The sequence below is a fragment of the Schistocerca americana genome, chromosome 2 (assembly GCF_021461395.2).
Source record: "Schistocerca americana isolate TAMUIC-IGC-003095 chromosome 2, iqSchAmer2.1, whole genome shotgun sequence".
NCBI lineage: Eukaryota > Metazoa > Arthropoda > Insecta > Orthoptera > Acrididae > Schistocerca > Schistocerca americana.
In genome coordinates this window covers 378,433,474-378,456,435 of record NC_060120.1, presented here as the reverse complement: position 1 = coordinate 378,456,435, position 22,962 = coordinate 378,433,474, and the positions used below count along the sequence as shown (strand labels likewise).

General features: G+C 37.2%; 1 protein-coding gene across 1 annotated transcript in view; it reads left to right on the top strand.

Annotated features, from left to right (window-relative positions):
• Nucleotides 1-22,962, top strand: part of LOC124594735 (ATP-binding cassette sub-family C member 4-like) — a 279,421-nt gene that overhangs the window by 226,516 nt on the left and 29,943 nt on the right. The window contains exons 16-21 of the mRNA XM_047133107.1: nucleotides 4,080-4,230; nucleotides 7,875-7,981; nucleotides 11,019-11,139; nucleotides 15,915-16,085; nucleotides 22,259-22,386; nucleotides 22,479-22,724. Of these exons, the coding sequence (XP_046989063.1) occupies nucleotides 4,080-4,230; nucleotides 7,875-7,981; nucleotides 11,019-11,139; nucleotides 15,915-16,085; nucleotides 22,259-22,386; nucleotides 22,479-22,724 (924 nt within the window). The remainder of the gene's footprint in view (nucleotides 1-4,079; nucleotides 4,231-7,874; nucleotides 7,982-11,018; nucleotides 11,140-15,914; nucleotides 16,086-22,258; nucleotides 22,387-22,478; nucleotides 22,725-22,962) is intronic.

The following is a 22,962-nucleotide window of genomic DNA, read 5'->3' as shown; positions in this document are numbered from 1 at the left end:
CCAAGAGAGAAGTGGGGTTCTTAGCCACATATGTAATAGTTCTCTGAAGCAGGATATTTTCCCAGATAGACTGAAGTATGCCATTGTTAAACCACTGCATAAAAAAGGGGATACGTGTGATGTCAACAACTACTGCCCAATCTCTCTTCTGACTGCCTTATCCAAAATTCTTGGAAAAGTAATGTATTGTACAGTAGCCTCACACCTTTTAAAAATAAAGTTTTAACAAAATGTCAGTTTGGTATCCAGAAAGGTTTTTCAATGTAAAATGCTATGTATACTTTCACTAATCTATATATATATAAAACAAAGTCAGGTTTGTTACAACACTTATAACTCGAGATCTGCTGGACCAATTTTCATGGTTTTTGATTTGTTGGATTTTTCTCCGCCCCGAATAGCAGAATACATCTTAAAAATAATGAAAAATTGACGAATACTTGAAAAATGCGTTATTTTCCCTAAAAGTTCTTTAGTTTCGGAGCTGTCAAATTTTTTTGTCAAAATCTGTAAGTAATGATTGACGTTTATGCATACATTCATAAACTATTTAAAATGGATGAATAAACTATTATGTGTATTTTTTTAAAAAAAAAGATTGAAAAATACTACGCGTGCGTTCAGAAATGTGTAATGAATACTTAATCTATATATATATAAAAGAAAGTCGTGTTAGTTACACTATTTATAACTGAAGAACGGCTGGACCGATTTGGCTGAAAATTGGTGGAGAGGTAGCTTAGAACCAGGAGACGGGCATAGGATACTTTTTATCCCATTCGACCGCTATAAAACGTAGTATAACAGAAACGCATCTGGCGTGGAATAACAAAATGCAAATTAGATTTAGTAGTTCAAACGAATGTACCCCTGTTGAACCCCCAACAAAAGGAAGTTTATGATACATTAATGAAGGCAATTGATGATGGAAATAGTGGTTTATATTTCCTGGATGCCCCTGGTGGAACTGGCAAGACATTCCTCATGTCAGTAGTTTTAGCCACTGTTCGTGCGAGATCCAACATTGCGGTTGCAGTTGGTTCTTCCGGAATAGCAGACACATTGTTAGAAAGATGCCGTACGGCTCAGTCAGCATTAAAATTACCGTTAAATCTTCAAGCTATTGAATAACAAACGTGTAATATTACAAAAAACTCAGCAGTGGCTGATGTTTTATAAGCATCCAAGATCTGGGACGAATGCACAACGGATCATAAATGAGCATTAGAGGCACTTAACCGAACATTGAAAGATCTACGCAATGACTCGAGATGTTTTGGAGGAGCAATGATTTTACTGTCTAGCGAATTCCGCCAAACACTGCCAGTAGTTCCAAGATCAATGGCTGCAGATGAAATAAATGCTTGCCTCAAATCATCGAATCTATGGCGCTTTGTGAAGAAACTTTAACTGACAACAAACATGAGAGTTGCATTGCTTAATGATACATCTGCTGAAGATTTCTTTGAGCAATTGCTGACTATCGGTAATTGTCGAGTACCTGTCGAAGAATCGAGCGGATTGATTTCATTTCCTCATAATTTCTGTAACTTTGTCTCATCGAAAGACGAACTTATCAACAAAGTATTCCCAAACATCATTACTAACTACAAAAGTAATGAATGGTTGAGTGAGTGAGCAATTTTAGCGGCTAAGAATAAAGATGTAGATGACCTAAACTACATAATTCAGAATGAGATCATTGGTAAAATGCATTCATTCAAATCTATTGACTGTGTAACAAATGACGATGAAGCCACCAACTATCCAATTGAATTTTTAAACTCTTAGGATGTGCCTGACATACCACCACACAATTTATGCCTAAAAGTTGGCTCCGTAGTAATCATGCTTCGAAACATAAACCAACCAAAACTGTGCAACGGTAAACGTTTTGAGGTAAGTAAATTGATGACCAATGTTATTTACGCGATGATACTCAAAGGAAAATTCGAGGGTGAGGAAGTTCTCATTCAGAGGATCCCGATGGTCCCAACCGATGTGCCATTTGAGTTTAAAAGACTTCAATTTCCGATCCGTCTTGCATTCGCCATGACCATTAACAAATCACAAGGCCAATCCTTGAAAGTTTGTGGTTTAAATCTGGAATATCCACATTTTTCAAATGGTCAATTATATGTGGCATGTTCACGGGTCGGAAGACCATATGCGTTGTTTGTTCTTGCGCCTGATAATAAAACAAAAAATGTTGTGTATCACAAGGTACTGAATTGAAGAGTGGAAGCTATGCACCAAAAAACATAAAGAATCATTAAAATACTTAATTTTTATTTGTCCTAATAAAAAATTGAACTTAACATCCAAAATCTGATTATTTATTGGCTTTAAGGCGGAACAGAGTTCGCCGGGTCAGCAAGTGAAATATAAATGCTCTGAGTAACTGGAAGTCACCCACTGGGATTTTTTGTGATCTCTCAAAGGCTTTTGACTGTGTAAATCATGGAATACTTCTAGATAAGCTCAAGTACTGTGTCCCAGTTGGGATAGTGCTCAGATGGTTTAAATCATATCTAACTGGAAGAGAGAAGAAATAAACAGTTCACATAGTATGCAAAAAACTGGTGATTTCTCAAACTGGGGAACAATCAATAATGGGGTGCCGCAAGGTTCGGTGCTGTTCTTTATATATATTAATGACTTACCATTTTATATTCACGCAGATGCAAAACTGGTACTTTTTGCCAATAATAAAAGTATAGCCATCACACCTAACAGACAAGACTTAACTGATGAAATTGTAAATGATGTTTTTCAGAAAATCATTAAGTGGTTCTCTGCAAATGGGCTCTCATTAAACTTTGACAAAACACAGTATATACAGTTCCACACAGTAAATGGAATGACACCATTAATAAATATTGACTTTGATCAGAAATTGGTAGCTAAGGTAGAATATTCAAAATTTATAGGTGTATGCATTGATGAGGGTTGAACTGGAAAAAACACACTGAAGATCTGCTGAGACGTTTGTATTCAGCTACTTATGCTATTAGGGTCATTGCAAATTTTGCCAATATACATCTTAGTAAATTAGCTTACCATGCCTATTTTCATTCTCTGCTTTCGTATGGCATCATATTCTGGGGTAACTCATCATTCAGTAAAAGAGTATTCATTGCACAAAAGTGTGTAATCAGAATAATTGCTGGAGCTCATCCGAGATCATCTTGCAGACACTTATTTAAAGAGCTAGGGATCTTCACTGTAACTTCACAATATATATATATTCACTTATGAAATTTGTTATTAAGAATCTGAACAAATTCAAAAGTAATAGCAGTGTACATGGCTACAACACTAGGAGAAAGGATGATCTTCACTACTCTAGATTAAATCTATCTTTGGCTCAGAAGGGGGTAAATTATGCTGCCACAAAAGTCTTTGGTCACTTACCTAATAGCATCAAAAGTCTGACAGATAGCCACATAGCATTTAAAAGGAAATAAAAAGAATTTCTGAATGGCAACTCCTTCTACCCATTAGATGAATTTTTGGATATAGTAAGTGGGTAATTTCCCCACCCCCCACCCAAAAAAGAAAGAAAAAATATTAAGTGTCATGTAATATTTTGTATAATGTAATATCTTGTATAGACACCTTTTATTAGCCTGACATGTTCCACATCATTACAAAGTGTCGTATTCATGATCTATGGAACAAGTACTAATCTAATCTAATCTGCAACATTTCAAATCATATGCGCTAATACAATCTTTAGTATATATGTAAATACACTTAACAAAAGTAATTTCAGTAAAAATAAATCTCTAAATTACTATAAAATCCAACATTATTCTAAATCCATTACATTAAAAACTGTTAATGCAAGTCTCAAGTAAACAGTAATACCCATTTCTGTTAAATGTGTGGCACTGGTTACTTAGAACAGTGGCCAACAGACAAATCTGCATTTTATCTGTTAGAAACTGAACAAAACTGTTTCAAGAATGTCACTCAACAATTTTTTCTGTTATTTTATTGAAATTTATTATGCTTATGTGTCTACCCCTATGTGTCACTTCTGACTCTTACTTACTTATTTTTGTTTACTGTTTCAGGCATTGATGCTTGTGGTTGGAACATTGTTTGTATCTGTCTCTGTTAACTGGGTATATCTTATACCCATAATAATTATGGGATGTATATTTTGGTGTGTAAGGAAAGTTTACCTCAAATCTTCCAAGAATCTGAAACGACTGGAAGGAATGAGTAAGTTTGAAACAAAATTGTAAAATATATATCAAAATAGTTTAGATCTGTAGAAAAAGTTTTCATCAAGTTCGTGGAAAATGCTGCCTGTGTCACAGAGCAGCATTTTTCAGTGTTTACATGAGAATTGTAACATAGGGAAAATATCATCTGTACACTGCTGCTTGCAAAATATGAATCAATTTTTAAAATATATTATTATGAATTCCGCTGGCAGGTCGATAGACACACAAACAAACACAAACATACACACAAAATTCAAGCTTTCGCAACAAACTGTTGCCTCATCAGGAAAGAGGGAAGGAGAGGGGAAGACGAAAGGAAGTGGGTTTTAAAGGAGAGGGTAAGGAGTCATTCCAATCCCGGGAGCGGAAAGACTTACCTTAGGGGGAAAAAAGGACAGGTATACACTCGCACACACACACACACATCCATATGTGTGTGTGTGCGAGTGTATACCTGTCCTTTTTTCCCCCTAAGGTAAGTCTTTCCGCTCCCGGGATTGGAATGACTCCTTACCCTCTCCTTTAAAACCCACTTCCTTTCGTCTTCCCCTCTCCTTCCCTCTTTCCTGATGAGGCAACAGTTTGTTGCGAAAGCTTGAATTTTGTGTGTATGTTTGTGTTTGTTTGTGTGTCTATCGACCTGCCAGCGCTTTTGTTCGGTAAGTCACCTCATCTTTGTTTTTATATATAATTTTTCCCATGTGGAATGTTTCCTTCCATTATATTGTTATTATGAATTCCATGACACATTTATCAAATTCCATGTGTAATCATGAAGTGAAAAAGGAAAGTAAAGTAAAATTTTTGACTATACAATTCAGGTGGAAGTAATTTAAACTAATCTGAGTTGCTTGCACACAAAGTTCTGCACAGTAAGGACCAACAGTAAGCTGCTAAACATGTTGAAAGGCTTTAATTTTTCATTATTATCTACAGTATATAGATAGGATACTATTCTCAATTGACTGGGATTTTCCCCCCGAAGATTCAAAAAGGTTATTATTTTGGTATTCCCCTTATCAATCCAGCAACCAAACAACTGTCACTCAGTAAGGAAGTTACAACCATTGCCTTTCTGACTCCTTCACTCTCTTTAGACCCATAAAAAGTTAATTGATCAAATTTTATGGAATCACTGTGTGTTGTGTGTGTGTGTGTGTGTGTGTGTGTGTGTGTGTGTGTGTGTGTGTGTTTGAGATTATAAGTCTTAAGCTGTTAAAAGTATGAAGTAGAGAGTGTGACAAATGTAAAAAGTATTTTGCACTTATATATTGTCATTTGTTATAAGTTCTTCATCCTCATGGTACAGTCATCATAGCTTAATGTTCCCTTCATGCTAAATCTGCATATATTAAATCAGTAACACTAGGAATGTATTTTCTTTTCAAAATTGATTTATTTTACAATCTGCAATTTCCACAATTTAACAGACTTCGTAACAAAAACTGATAACTTCCAACAGTCTTGCGCCAAAATGTGTACTGACCACTTCAGCCAGTTCAGTTACCGTACAACTTTGTGAGCTATTTCTTTATTCCTTAAAGATGATGACTGTAATACTGTGGTTCAATACAAGCAATAGCTGAACAAGTCTATTGCAAACATGTGAACATATATTGAAAGGGGACAGCATCTCTGTCTGTACACAAGAGATGCAATAACTAATAATGGAGTGGTCGATGCTAATGAGTTCAGTTAATTTGTCATACTAACTTCAACTTTGACTCCCTGTCATATGTAATGAGATGGAATAAACACCGTGATATTTTTGATCTTTTTGTGACCATAATGTGGATCCCTAAATGGCCTGAAATAATGTGGATCCCTATATGGCCTGCCATAACATCGAAGTTCCTCCTAGGACAGAAAGTAACTGACTGCAATGATATCATCACATATTTCTTGTTATTGTCATTAAGGGCGAGGTATTTGGTGCTCTTAGATTTGCGCTAAAGGATGGCAAAAGTGTGTTTTACCATAATGAACTGATTTCTCTGTTTTGAAATATGTGTTTTCTGTTATTAATGATGCATATCTCAACATTGATCATCTTGTACATGAATTCATAATGAATCATGTGATATACGGCCATTATGGTATCCTGTATCAATGAAATCCTTAAATGGTGGACAGAAAAGTGCACTAGAATGGTAAGGACATTTTGTCCAATGAGGATGGCTGTACTTCATACTGAAAGCAAAGCAGAGATGATGTTGGGTCCACCGTGCAAATCAATATGATAATCGCTGGCAATAGTGCTGTTCACATGGGCAATCAACAGATCATACCACTTCAGTCCTGCGTTTATTAAGGCTGATAATGTGGTCGTCAATATTGTGCACCATAACTCATTCAAAGCCATGAAATATGTTCACAAATATGTAGACAAAGTTAATAATCCAGCGGTATTTAATGTGATGAAAGGACAACTCACAGATTGGGAGGAACATAGTTATTCTGTATCAATCATGCCATTACTTGAGCAGAAATGAATCAAGCATATCTTTGCATTCCCTGTAGGTGACAGTCATACATCTCACAATTTATATTTAGAGTGATCAGCATGTGTATTTTAATGAAAACAACATAAAAACTACAAAAAATTGACCACATTCTATCAACTGTGCTATGAATGCCAGTTAGCTGAAACACTGCTGTACCAAGGCAGTCCTCATTATTACACCTGGGTCACCAGAAGGCAGAAATTTAAGCATAATATTCTCTGGGGTCATGTTGATGATCACTCACACAAAACTACTCTTATGTGCGGTGTGTGTGGTCCTACATCATTCTAACACTTGAAAATTGTTGACTGTCACATGTGCAGAACCTGCAGAGAGGCCCACAAGGCTCTACCTATAGTCATAAAGTTTGTTCGATACACCGTATTATAGTGATTTCATTTATGGTGTTCAAGGGATGTAGATTGCAGTAGTTATGCAGAAATGAACAGACTTGCATAAAATATACAAGTGTGAAGCACTGTATCAAGCAAGTATTTTTCCTGACACTACTAAAACTGCATGCAGTGTTTGATATGCATAACGATTTAATAGTAGTAGTAGTAATAGTCATAGTCACAGTAGTGCAGTTGAATAACTGTTTCAAGTATTGACATGCCAGAGAAAATACAATCAAAATTATATTTTGTTTTACTAAAATATTAAAAATTAACTAGACTTCTTTCTAATAATTTTTTATTATTTATTCCACTTTTTCATCCAAGTGGGAGGAGAGCGCTTTGGATGATAATGCAACTGTCCAAAGAGGGGTGGGAGGGGGTGACAGTACTGGCTGTGAGAGCTGAGATGTGTATGATGGTTAAGGTGAGTTGGCAAGGGGAAGGGGTCAGGCTTGGAGGTACTTGCCATAGAGCCCCAGTGACTGTAGCTACACCCCATTAGCTATCCTTATGCAAAATTTCAACTCAAACCATTCTCTTCAAATAACTCTCCCTCCTTTCCCCTCTCCCACAATCTTTCTCTCTCTCTTCATTTTTATGTATTAGGATAGATTAGACAAATGATAAAAAAGATGGAAAAAAGAATAATGCTCTTACTCTTTCTATGTCAAGTTAATGAACAGTTTGTTACAGTACTTGAATGAAACTTTTTACCTCATTTATTTTTCTTTCTACAGCTAAGAGTCCAGTATTTACACATGTAATAGCAACTCTGCAGGGTCTGACAACAATTAGAGCCTATAATGCTGAGGATATTCTCAAAGAAGAATTTGATAAACATCAGGTAACTCATATTTCCCATCTGACTTTTACTTGGAGAGGTTCTTTACAACTGCAATATATTAAATTAGCTGCAGGTCCACTTGACACAATTCCACATTACAGAAGCATGTTAAGACTAAAATGGAAAATGCTCTAATTCCCATATTCAGTCCTAAAAATGGGCTGGGAATTTTTCATCATTTTAAAAGCCCCCTCCACCTTGACATAGCCAGCTGTCAAAGTAAGTGCTTCTCTGAGATCATTGGGTGTTACAGACTGCATCTCCTCTTTGACATTAAAAAAATTTGAAACTGTAATGCACATCTGTCAAAGTGGTGCTGTTGTAAGATGCCATTGCTGCCTGTGTAGCAGAATGCAGCAGTTGGTTGGTGCCATCGCTACTCAGTTTAAGAGATAATAAAAGATGAACTGGTAATCTGAGCAAGATGCAGTTCATCAATAGTCTTTTTGAGTAAACATAGCTCTTTGTTCACAGTAAAAAATCACATTAGATGAAATGTGCAACAGTAATCTGGAATAAGGAACCCTTTAATATGTTGTAAGATCACTACACTGGGCAAATTTCTCTCAAGTAAACCAAATAAAAAAGAATACAATTGCAAAAAATGTGAAAGTCCATTGTGATATGAGATAATAATTCATATCTGTATTAAACTAAATGAACATATTTTTATGAGTGAGGTGGCACAGTGGTTAGCACAGTGAACTCACATTCACGTGGACAATTCTTCCAACTTGCATCCAGACATCCAGATTTAAGTTTTCCATGATTCCCTAAGTCGTCCCAGGCACATGCTGGGATGGTTCCTTTGAATGGGCATGGCCAATTTCCCTACTCATCCTTGACACAATCTGAGCTTGTGCTCTGTCTCTAATGATCTCAATATCAATGGGATGTTAAACCCAATCTTCCTTCCTCCTTCTATGTTTTTACAGTGTATTCAAAACATCAAATTTCATTGTGGAGGTAGCATGTATATTCACAAAAGCTTGTTGTTCCTATGTGTCTCTTCTACCACAGAAAATGATTGGTATGAAGCACAAAATTGCTGGTACTGTTTTCCCACACCTTTCCTCACCTTGTGGCCACCCAAGTTTTCATTCCACCACTCCCAAGTCTCATGTTTATCACCCGAAGGATGCAGAGCTTCATTTTTAGAAATTCTTGAGAGGCAATTGCTTTGGAAGAATTTGTGTCAAAAAGCATATGACTCCATCAACAGCTGAAGTTGTGATTCGCTCAACAAAATGACCAAGCAAGCATTCACAGGCCACAGATTTATTGACAGTACATGGTGGATTACCCCATGGTAAAACTGAAGGGTAGCTTCTTTGCTTCTTTGTTAGTAATATTATGTCAGTCTGTTGCTGTTGAGTAGTCATCTGCTCCATAGACCTGTTTGACAGATATCAATACAAGTCTATAGTCTTCATGGCTACGACATCTTGTTTTCGACTGCTGCCAACAACAACAGTCTAAGAGTTGTTGTAATAAGTGTTACTAGAAGCTTAACTTAATTTCTGATATTGTGATAAAATGAACATGAACATCTCATTCAAGCGCTTTTACAAAACTTATTACTTCCACGTGTTATTTCTGTCATAGTACATTATCAGTGCTTTGTGCCTGACTTGGAAGCAGTGAATATCCCCTCTCTCCCCATCTCTCACACAGCAACGCCAATCAGTTTCCTCAGACCCCTGACTCACGCAAAAGCTTAACGGGTTTATAACAGCTATGAATCTTTATGTGCACAGTGGATCACCAATGAGTAGTATGTGTATAACATGTAGATTTCCCTTTGAATATTCGAATGCTATCAGAAATATTGCATAAGGTTTAAACTGATAATATATCAGTATAGATTGAAATCTTAAAAATTGAAGTTTTTTAATAAAGTTAAAGGTTTTTTTCTTGATTTTGAAAATTCCCAGTTTTTTCTAAGTTTTGAAGATTTACTGAAGACACTGTATTAGTGCATATGTGCCATCTTTGAGTTGTCTTAGATGGTCTGTGTACACAGGATGCCTGATTTTAGCATTTTATGAACACACTGCTACTTAATACCCCACTTCCACCATGTTTGTTTTGGTACGTGTACTGTATGTAGTGTTGCGAACTGTTGTCCTGTATCTTTCTGTTTGTCCTCTGTTTGTGTTATGATATCTGTATGTAGTTTAATACTATTTTGTTTGTTATGTGTGTGTCATTTATTTTATTTATTTTCATTTGTTTATTTATTGGTCTTTTGAAATATTGAGTTATTATATAGTCTGGTTATGTTCTACACTGCTGTTTTCTATTCTTTTAGTATGGTAACTAATGTGATCAATGAGTTGTCACTTTTATTGATTTGGTCAGTTAATATATTCTTGTTCACTGCAGTGGCTGTTTGTATGTGAAAGTTTTTCCATAATTTTAGGAGTTTTCTGTTGTGATTATTCATCCCAACAGTTTTAATATCCTGTTCTAGGTCAGATGGTTCATGTACTCTGATGGTTCATGTCCATAGTATGTAGGAATATATGACAATTTAGTCTCATGAAACTTGTGGTACAGAAAGTTTTTTCCCCACCTAATAACAAAAGAAAAAGAAAAACCTGTAATGTGGTAACAAATATGTCATTTTATATAATATGAATGTACCATTGAAGACACTTCACAAAATAAAGGGAAGTGAAACATGTATGGCACGATACAAACAGCCATTCATTTCATTGCATTAGATGAACCACATCAAAAAAGGATGATCATATAGTTGTCAGATTCAAAAGGGAAAACAGAAGAGGTGCCTGCAGTTTGTACTGAAAAAGTCTTCACAGTATGAAAACTGAAGTGGAATTCAATATGCAATGACCAGTTTTCATGAGTATATTATTGATGACGGAAAAGACTATAATTTTTGTACTCTTTAAATAAATCATCTAAAATCTTTCATTATAATCCTTGTATTGTTAAGTACTGTTAAAAAAATAAACATTCAATTTTTATATAGTTAAAGATACATACAGATTTCATCTTTTTTGTGTTGTTACAGGATCTACACACTTCTTCTTTTTACATGTTCCTAACAACTGCACAAACATTTGGATTTTTACTAGATGTTATGAGCCTTGTTTATATAGCATTTATTGCTTTCAGCTTTCTGTTCCTTGAAGGTGAGTTGTGAATTTGTATATACATGTGTTACTATGAAAACATAGAATGGAAATAGTATTTATTTATTTACTTCCTATGTTATATAGTTTTTGGATGTTAATTTCTTTAACTCTCAATTAGTTAGCATTTCTATGAGTCATAATTATGACCTCTTGTTATGATACAGAACAAGTTAGCTTTACAATTATAATGCAATTTTTCAGTGAATGCTTATTACATGATTGTCTTAAGTGATTTTTTTGTAATATATCGATTTATACTGTGTTCAGTCTCTCTCTCTCTCTCTCTCTCTCTCTCTCTCACACACACACACACACACACACACTCACACATACACACACACACTCACACACACACACACGCACACACACACACACACACACACACACACACACACACAATTTTGTTACACAGTCAGAAATTCTTATATGGTGTATAAGATGGTATCAAGCAGATATGATTGCGTTGTTTGTGTGTGAAGTTGATTTTATTATTTGTTATATTTTTACATTACTGCATAGTTGACCAAAGATTTTTAGTGCTGAATATCTTAACTCCTTTCTGTAATTCACTGTGAAGATGACATGTTGAGCTGCAGACAGGCACAATGCAAAGGCTATTACACACTTAGATTTTGGGGCAGAGAAGAGTGCTGTCTGACAGAGCTGCAGAGGTTATGAAGCAGCCATTACTCAACCTACTGTCACCACACCCTCCACCCAACAGTTTGCACCCTCTCTGTCCTGTCACCTCCTCCCTATTCACATTCCCTCACCCTCATTGTGTGTCACATCTCTGTCAATGCACTCACCCATCTTTCCCCTTCCCTGCTCTTCTGCTTTTCCACTTCTCATTCACCTCCCTAACCACCCCCCCCCCCCCCCCCCCACCACTGTCCCCATCCCATAGGCCCCCAATGCTGTGCCTATTGGCAGTGATGGCAGTTTTGTCACACTTCCTCCTGTCTCTGAATGCTCTGCCAGACAGCACTCTTCCTTCCCCCACCCATACCCTGCTATCCTTTCCCCTTCCCTGTCTCCTTCAGATTGCTGCTTTTGTTCAATGTGGCAATTGCATTTCAGTCTGCACTGCTGGAGATGGTGGTCATGTATGTGTGAGGTGTGTTTGCTTCTGTGACTGAATGTGCATGTGTTTCCTTTCCTGAAGAAGGCTTTGGCCAAAAGCTAAATGTGTAAAAGTCTCTGTGTTGTGCCTGTCTGCAGCTCATTGTATCATCTTTAAGGAGAGTAGCAATCTATTCTTTTCTTTATATTGTTCCCGTTGTTTGATTACTCCTTTCTGTACCACACTAAGGCTGAGTGATGGGTGGTATAAGTCATTGCTCCTTCTAATATCATGTTAATGAATGTTGTTGTTTTTAATCTGTAATTGAGTGTTACAACACACTTCATAAGGGAAAAATGGCAGAGGACATTTGTGTAAAGATTTTGACAGAGAGGGTCAGGTTTTTCACAGTAGGTGGAGCAGGGAACAGCCTTGCTAAAGACAGATATTACAGTTTGAGGGGTGACCTGGATGAAATTGGAGTAGCAACTACACACATAAGTGTGAGCTTTGTGGAGGTCCTACAGCACCATGACTAGCCCTAGATTAATACTGGTGTGAGTCATGTTATTGAGTTAAGCAGGCTGCCGCTGACAGAATTAAATCTCATATGAGGGTAATTGTGTAAGTCATGGCAATTTGGTATATCATGCAAACATGTGGCATCACCAATATTTCAGAAAATATATTCAAAAGCCCGTGGCAAACAGTACCAAAATCAGCCAACAGATGGCAACTGCATGGGAGGATGACTTGGTACCAGCACCTGAAACATTCAGTGTGAGATTTGCCATACTAGAAGATGAATGTAAGCTGAGTGGAACACTGAGCTTACCTTTCTCCCTGGCAGAAATGCTGTTCAGTGTCATGCGGAACAACAAACAGCTGTAGTTGATAGGTCATCAGCCATGAAGGTCATGCTCATTCTGGCATAGGACAGCCACAATATTTTGCAATGTGACATATATTTATGGCAATTCCAGTGGCAAGCAACATCTTCCCCATCATTGGCAACACTTTGTGGATGCAATGGGCAACTATTTTGAAGGAAAGTAGTTGATTTTGATTCATTTTTGTTTTATTTTTACTCGTACACAATAACCTTACACAGAGTTTCAGTGCATGTGTTTCATGTCAACCACTGCTGTGACCTCCTGTACTGGAACCCTGTATTGTTGGCATGCAGATACACACTGCTTTACTGGTTCAATGTACATTGTGGAATTCCCATGTTGTCGCATTATTGCAAGATATACCATAGTTACCATGAGTTACAGAATGCCACTCGTATAAGTTCTGGGACTTTTGCTACAATTTGGAGATAGGGACAGGGATGTACTAGACATGACCTGCACCTGAATAAGAAAGAGAACAATAAATTGGCTAGTGTCTTGCAGAAAATGAACAAATGGCAACCATCACACAAAGCAAGATCTTGTGGGTACTGGTGTCAGAAGGGTACCTTTTTTAGATTAGAATCAGAATCCAGGTGTCCTGTTATTAAATAGGTTAAAATAACAGAAGAACCCCACAAAATGCACAGAAAAGTGCATTACAACATTAGAGGACTGAATAACAAGATGGAAGAGCTTTTCATCTGTTTGCAAACTTTAGAGAGCTCTGTAAAGACTGACATCCTGTGTCTTTCAGAGTACCACATAACCACTGGGTTGGAGAAGTTAAATATATAAGAATACAATCTAGAATCATACTTATCTAGAATTAATATGGGAAGATGAGGAGTTGATACATATTTGACAGAAGTAGATTTTGTACTGATCAGCACATGGAAGTGAGTGCTTGCGAATTAATATTGAAAAATTGTTCACTTTTAATTGTAGCTGTATATAGCTTCTGAATTTTTCATGATCAATTTGAAGTTCTTATTATGCTCTCTGTCAGATAGCAGGAAGCGGTTAAAAGTTAGTGGTGTATTAGGTTGTTGCATTCTTTCATAGCAGTTTTGTTTAGCATGTTGGTATTCCATTTGCCATGGATTTATTCATTGATTGAAATTTCTTATTTGTAGTTCACTGTTGCTATCTGAGTTCACATATTGTCATTTTGTCATTTAGAGGTAGTGGGTGAAGCTATGGACACTATAAAATGGAGTGCCAGGTGAATAAATCGGTATGTTTCTGACATATTCTTCTGTTTGAAGTCAATAGAGGGGTGACAACAGCAGAGGCAGACAACAACATTTGCACGATGTGGTGAAGATTGTTTAAACAAATTAATCCACTATGATTCACATCATTGTACTTGAGAACCAGCAGATGCCATGAACTGTGATCATTTTACCAACGTGTGATATTTGCGTGCAAAATTCAGGTGTATGGGTACCACATGCCGCAGGCCAAAATCACAAGATTAGTGGCTGGCCATATGGGCACCTCTGCTTGCTCATCATCAATTGGCTCATGAACAGCACTGACCATTTCTATCCTTAGTTGTTACCAGTGATGAGAAATTATGTCTTTATCTTAATGTAAGGAAAAGAAAGAAATGGTTGAGCCCAAACAAAGCAGCAGTTTCCCATAGAAAGACCTGTGCACATCCACAAAAGATAATGTTACACATCTGGTGGAAAAGTGACAGAATGGTGTACTATGAATTGCTTCCCCAAGCTGTAACTACCAGTGCTGACATTTATTGTCAACAACCGGGATGTCTTACACATGCAATCCAAGAACAACAACCAGGAATACTGTGTGAAGTGATGTTACTCCATGATAATCCCTGCCCACACTATACTAGACTGACAAAAAGTGTATACAGGAGTTGAGTTGGGAAGTCATTCTGTGCCACCTTATTCATTTGATCCTGCACCCTCAGATTTTCACCTTTTCTGCTCTCTGTCGAACAGCCTTCAAGGAACATCCTTTCTGGAAAAAAGTACACTCTGAACATGGCTTAAAGAGTTCTTTGCTTCAAAATCACGTGATTTCAACAACTGCAGAATCAAGAGTTACCACAGCACTGGCGGACTGTTATAAATAGTGAAGGAGACTATATTATTGATGACTAAAATCTCTGTTATGTGTATCTATTGTGTTTATAAAATGTATGGGAAAACTCTATGGATCTATGCACCAACTTAATATGTTTTCTAGAGTATTCTGATAGGAAATATGATCTGGAAACATTATTTGGATTCTATAATTCATTGTTGGTAATTAAGTTTCTGGCATTGGTGGATAAAGATAATAGGACCCTAATTGATAACATTTTCTTTTATGAAGTTCAGAGCAAGAAAATAGCTTTATGTGTATAACAAATGCTCTCTCTGATCATCATGCACCGTTCGGATAAACAAGATAGTGCCTTGCAGTACTGATACTCCTCAGTGGAAACCAGTTAGAATAATAATGAATGACTCCAGAAAAAGTGTTTTTAAGAATGGCTTACAAGGAGTGACTTGAGATGAATTTTATAGTGAACGAAATGCTGATGTAATATTCAGTCTATTCCATGATATGTTCATATCATATTAGAAAATAGCTTTCTGCATAAGCTAATCAGAAAAGACATTAAAGAGCCAAGTAAAAAACCACACATCACAAGAGGGATTACAGTATCTTCCAAAAAGAAACGGAAAAGGTCATCATGAAGTCATCATAATTGAGTTTTTTGGTTTGTCACATATTCCTGCAGGTTCATTGTAATTGTGCAGTTCTCTGATGATGGTATGATTTATTTATGATTTCAGATTTGTTTGGTGGTGGAATGGGTCTGGCATTGACACAAGCCATGAACCTCACAGGCATGATACAGTTTGCAATGCGATTTACAGCAGAAGCAACAAATCAAATGATGTCAGTAGAGCGTGTACTTGAATACCTGCATTTGGAAGAAGAACCAATGCTGGAATCTCCTCCAGGTAATATTACTGAACACATCCTGAAAGTAGATGAGTTGCACTGTTTTTTTTTTTTTTTTCTTTGTGATTTTATTATGGGAAAAAACTGTTCTTTATATTTTCTCAGTGATTTATGACACACAACCTAAGCAGAACACTCTTTATCTGTTACTTATATATATATAAAGTGAAAACTGCATGTCAAAAGTTCCAACTTCATATCAGTCTGTGAAGTGTGCATGTCTGGTGCACTTGAAAGAAGCTGAAAGAGCTGGTATAGTGGTTAAGATAATGGGGTCTCATTTGGGAGGAAGGCAGTCAAAATCCCCAACCAGCCACCTAGATTTTGATTTTCCATGATACACGCTGGGATAGTTATAGCAAAAGGATGTGGCCAGTTTCCTTCACCAGTACAATCTTGTGCTTCCCTCCACAGACTTTGTCATCAATAGGACATTAAACCTTACTGTGTCTTCCTTCCTTCAAGTGACAGAAAAGTGTTCACAGATGGCTGATGTTCTTATTTGAGGTACAGTGCCCAGTAAAAAGTGCTTACTTGCCACTAAACTTCAATGCTTACTACGTAATCCAAGAGTAAATGAATTATAACTCAGATATAGCCTTTTGTTTCTGTCTCTTGCTTTCTCCCTCAGAATTTTGTATTATATCACAATTTAATTCATTTGTTCACAAAGAAGTTTATGCATTCTACTTGGCAGCTAGACTGGAGAAAGTGAAAATGACATTTTGGACAGTCAGAGAAGCTCAAAGTTTTAAGAAGTTAGTAATGCTTGGTCATTGAAAAGGTGCCATGGAGGACAACAGACCAGTGTAGCATAGAATTAAGAAGTGATGAAATATCAAACAATGGAAAATCCAGGATGGAATAACAACAATAGTATGAAAAGAATAGATTGCCATTCACCATATAATGGAGATGTTGAGTCACAGAGAGGCACAACAAAAAGACTGCTAAATGAGTAAGATTTCAATCAAAAGGCCTTCTTCTGAATTAGACAACATATGCACACACATTCGTGCATACACAATTAAGGAATAAATACACCCAGGAAGAACAGTAGATATAATTGAGTACAAATGGTAATCAAAAGGGCAGTAAATAAGTAGATGACAGAAAGAATGAGAAGAATGGCCAACTCAACATGAGAGTTTTCATAACAAGTAATGTGAGGGCAACTAATAATAGAAAGAGTTAATAAGATCTGTTGAAAATAATCTGAGACACATTCATTTTATATCATAAAAGCTATCTGCTTTAGTGAGTTTCTTGAGCTACCTTCATGGCTTTAATTTTGACATTTCTGTTCTATTTTCTCTTTTATTTCTTGACTGCTGAAGGATTGTGGCTGTTTTACATTGCTCCTGTAAAGCAAGATAGCACAATGGTCAAGACACTGGACTGGTGTTATGGAGAAACAGGTTTAAAATATCCATCTGGCGATCCCCCCCAATCCCCCCCCTCTCCGGCCTCCCTTCCTCACCCTTTAAATAAAATGAAGCAAATGTGATGATAATTCCCTCGATGAGAGTACAGTGTGTTTCTTACCCTACCATTGTTCTACCTGAAACTGTAATCTATCTGTAATGAATATGACTTCTTTTAGATGTGACACTGTAAGTTTCCTCAACTGCTCCTGTAAACCTACAACACTGTACAGGGTGTTTACAGAAGAGTGTGCAAAAATGTAACATGACATAGAGAATGCTCCACTGAACAGGGAACCTGGGGTCAGTGAAGCCAGCTTAAAGAGATATGGAAGTAAACATGTCTACCGCTTTGTCTAGCACCCAGGATGGTGGATCACTCAGCTCGTGGGTCGATGAAGAATGCAGCAAATTGCGCATCGACATGTGAACTGCAGGACACATGAACATTGACATTTCGAATGCACATTGCGAATGCAGCATGCATTCTCAATGGAGAGAAGTCTTCCGAAGTAAGAGCGATTTCAGGTGTGCCGCAGGGGAGTGTCATAGAACTGTTGCTATTCACAATATACATAAATGACCTTGTGGATAACATCAGAAGTTCACTGAGGCTTTTTGCGGATGATGCTGTGGTAAATCGAGAGGTTGTAACAATGGAAAATTGTACTGAAATGCAGGAGGATCTGCAGCGGGGGCAATTGAATCAAAATGTAGACAAGTGTAATGTCCTACAAATACATAGAAAGAAAGGTCCCTTATCATTTAGCTACAATATAGCAAGTCAGCAACTGGAAGCAGTTAATTCCATAAATTATCTGGGAGTAGGCATTAGGAGTGATTTAAAATGGAATGATCATATAAAGTTGATCGTCGGTAAAGCAGATGCCAGACTGAGATTCATTGGAAGAATTCTAAGGAAATGCAATCCGAAAACAAAGAAGTAGGTTACAGTACACTTATTCACCCATTGCTTGAATATTGCTCATCAGTGTGGGATCCGTACCAGATAGGGTTGATAGAAGAGATAGAGAAGATCCAACGGAGAGCAGTGCGCTTTGGTACAGGATAATCGCGAAAGCATTATGGAGATGATAGATAAACTCCAGTGAAAGACTTTGCAGGAGAGATGCTCAGTAGCTCGGTACGGGCTTTTGTTGAAGTTTCGAGAAGATACCTTCACCGAGGAGTCAAGCAGTATATTGTTCCCTCCTACGTCTATTTCTCATGAAGATACCATGAGGATAAAATCAGAGAGATTAGAGACAACACAGAGGCATACTGACAATCTTTCTTTCCACAAACAATACGAGACTGGAATAGAAGGGAGAACCGATAGAGGTACTCAAGGTACCCTCCATCACACACCGTCAGGTGGCTTGCGGAGTATGGATGTAGATGTAGATGTAGATATTTTCTGGTTTATTTGCAACTAACAAGCACACAAGTTTACACATACTGTGCTGTTTATTTACATGTACATTTTTTATTTCCTGCAAGGAAACAGAGAGGACGAGCCTGATTACTAGGAAGATATGATGCAGGTTTTGTTTACATTACTTGTCCATAAGGTGGCTCTGCTGTATCATATTTACATTATCCCATGACAGAACATGGTATGAATCAATGACAGACCCCTCATTACTCAGTGTTACTCAGAGATGTACAATACAATACAGTGGAGTAGTACTGGCAGAGTATCACAGAACTCATTGACATGCACTTTATGTACAGGAAAGTAAGTTTCAATGCTCTTGCTGCTGAAAGTCTGTACAGGGAATGCTTTCCTAACAGGCATTGTCCATCATGATGAGTGTTTATTTCTCTCAAGTGACGAATTTGGGAGACTGGTTCATTGGAAAGAAGAAACAAAGAACCTGACAACATGACTACCATTCACGCACCACAGAGGGTACTCCTGAATGTGGACAGTCACTAATGTCAAAGTGATACAGCTTACAACAAGAAAACCATTTTCTTGCCATGCCCTGTCCAATGGCACATTCATTGAGCCACATCTTCTACCTGGCTACCTGAATGGCCACTTGTACTTGACATTCATGCAAAGAGTTCTACCTAAATTGTTGGATAGTGTACCCTTGGCTGCTTACGAGAGGATGCAGACACAACATGATGGTGCACCACCTCACTTCAGTGTGGATCTCTGCAACCATCTCAGTGCTGTATTTCCTGGTGGCTAGATTGGAAGGGAAGGTCCTATTCCATGGCCTGTGAAGCCTCCTGACCTGGATCTCCTTGATTATTTCCTACGGGAATATCTAAAGTCACTTGTGTGTGGTACCCCAGTGGATATGGAGATGGAATTAGTTGCCAGAATTGTAGCTGCCTGTGATGTGATTCAAAAGTAGCTGCCTATGATGTGATTTTAAACACACCAGGGGTATTTGTTAGGGTGTGTAAGAATCTTGTGCACTGATGTCATGCTTGCACTGAGGTTGATGGCTGTCAGTTTCAGCATATTTTGTAAGATGCAGTACAAATGATACATTCATTTTGTCACTGATGGTAATTGCAGTTAAATGTAACTAATGTGAATAAAAAAGTACTCAGCAATGTGATTTCATTCCTATTAACTCCTTAAGCTGCCTTCTCTGACCCCAGGTTCCCTACCTCAAATTATTCAGGGGGGCATCGTCTACACTCTGATAAATTTTTGCACCCTCTTATGGAAATACTCTGTCTAAATTGTCAGTAAATTGTGTTGAATATCAGTCCTTTTGTGTTTTAAAATATTTTCTTAATTTGCTGAAAAAGTCATTGCTAGTTGAAACTCATTATATTGCTTTAGCTCTTTTGTTTGTGACACTTTGTACCAGTATCCATGGCAAGTTTTCATGCATTCTCACAAATTATTACTTCTTCCTCTTTGCTGTGAAATGATTACTGTTTCTTGCCATTAAGGTTAGCCAATCTTTGAACTTGATTTTTCTAAGCTCATAGATGCAAAAACTGTAGTATCATGTAGGGACCATCTGAAAATTTTGAAATTTATATGTTTGAAATAAATGAGAAAAGTTTCAAACCTGTACAGAAATGTTATTAGCAGAGTAGTAGAATTTTGTGAAGTCTTCACAAACGTATTGTTTTATACATTATTGTAAAAACCTAAAGTTTAATTCTTTCAGTCCAAGTCTGCAATTCATTTTTATTTACCATGGAAGGACAGTATTTAACAAGTTACCATCATCCAATTCTTCATTCTTTGTCCAACCAAAATTGTAGAAATTGGTACATAACCTTGACAAGTTTTGTGCTCTTGTGTATGCCCACAGTTAATAGCAGCAGAGAATATCAGCAGTATCTAGCATTGTCCATATCAGTATACCCCTGCTGTTCATTTGGTATGAGGTACAATCACCCTTAGTGTAAAATGATACTGAGTTGTCTAAATACACAAAAATCAAGAAAGGCAGCCACTCACTTCCAGATAAGGTGGCAGAAGACTATTTAATCTCATTAATTTGTAATTTTCATCTCTTATTGCTGTTTGAATTATCACTACCAAACTGTCACTCTCCGTAGACTTTGCCACCCTATCATTGAACAATTAATTTACAACACCATTGCCTGCTGCAACACAAGTATAATTTAGGTCATCCCACTCCATTCCCTAGTCCAGACTTATGCTAATCAGCATCCTCAACCATCCACTTCCCACCTCCACGCTCTCAGTCTCTGACCTCACTAGTCACTGTCCACCTCATGATCCTCTGTGCCAGCATTGTACTCTTTTTCTCTCTCTTGCTTATGACTGTTTACAGCAGAACTTATGAATCCCCATTTCATCACAACTACTGGAAGCCCTCTCTCTCCCCCTCCTCCACTTTCCAAATCTTTCCAACCTCTTCCTTGCACATGATGTTTTCCTCCTTTCCTGCTGACTTACTCCTTCCATACTATCCTCTACCCCTCCCTGCCTGCCTCCCTCTCAGACACATTTTTGCTTTGTGTCTGTTGTGGGGGGGGGGGGGGGGGGGGCATGCACTCACACACTTGGTGGGCGGGGTTGTGTATTAAAACTGGAACACAGCTGGAAGGATATTTGAGTGGTCTAGAAACATTAACTGTTACAAATCTTGATCACGTTATTCATGTGCGTGCAGCGTCCACAGCCTGAGACATTAATGATTGTATTTCAGCAGAATAATTCATACCACAATTAATAGCATGCACATGACCATTATATCAACAGCTGCTGTCTCATAATGGAACATTTGTGCAGCTAAAAACTTGTAGAGGCTCTAGAATTCATCATCGGTTCTACAGAGAAAGTGTATGAGCTGTAGATATGACTGGGAAAGCACTGAAAGACAGTGGCACAGGTTACCCAAAAGATGTATGTAAAAATATGCATACCTGATTAATTTACATAAATCCAACTAATGAAGGAGGTATAATCCTCCAAAATGCATAGTGGGAACATTAATAAATGTGATTGGTTACAATAAATTTTATTTTCTATTGACATTCATAACAATGTTAGTCATATCTCATCTATCTGGTGTTTAAAGATTGTTTCAGATAAAAATAATTTTGGTGACTACAAATAAATGCTAACATTTTGCATTAGTTTTTCTATTTACCATCTCCAAAACTTAGTCTCTGGGGACTCACCATCAGTGTTTACCCATTATTGAAGTAATAATTTTTTGTAACTACGCTCTTGTTAATTTTGTAATTTGAGTCCTATGAATTCTAAATATATATAGAACTGCCTTTTTTTGCAGACAAAAAACCACCAAATACTTGGCCAGCTAAAGGTGAAATAGAATTTCGACATGTGTATTTGCGTTATGGACCGCAATCTAATCCAGTTCTTATTGATCTCAATCTTCATATTAAAGCAGGCGAGAAGGTAACAAAATAATACATTCACAAAAAAAGACAAGCTTACATCTGTATTATATCATCATTTTACTAACCCTTTTATTCCTTTTTACTGATCAGGTAGGAATAGTAGGTCGAACAGGTGCAGGAAAATCATCTCTGATTTCTGCATTGTTCAGGCTAGCCACTGTAGAAGGTGAACTAATCATTGATGGATTAGACACTGCACATGTTGGGCTGAAAGATCTAAGATCACACATGTCTATTATACCACAAGATCCAGTATTGTTTGCTGGAACATTACGTTTTAATCTTGACCCTTTTGATGAATTCTCTGATGATGTGTTGTGGAGAGCTCTTGATGAGGTACTGTATCAGTCATCATATTTTGATTACTTTCACATATTAATATTTGTCGCAATATAATATCAATATAATGGAAGGAAACATTCCACATGGGAAAAATTATATATAAAAACAAAGATGAGGTGACTTACCGAACAAAAGCACTGGCAGGTCGATAGACACACAAACAAACACAAACATACACACAAAATTCAAGCTTTCACAACAAACTGTTGCCTCATCAGGAAAGAGGGAAGGA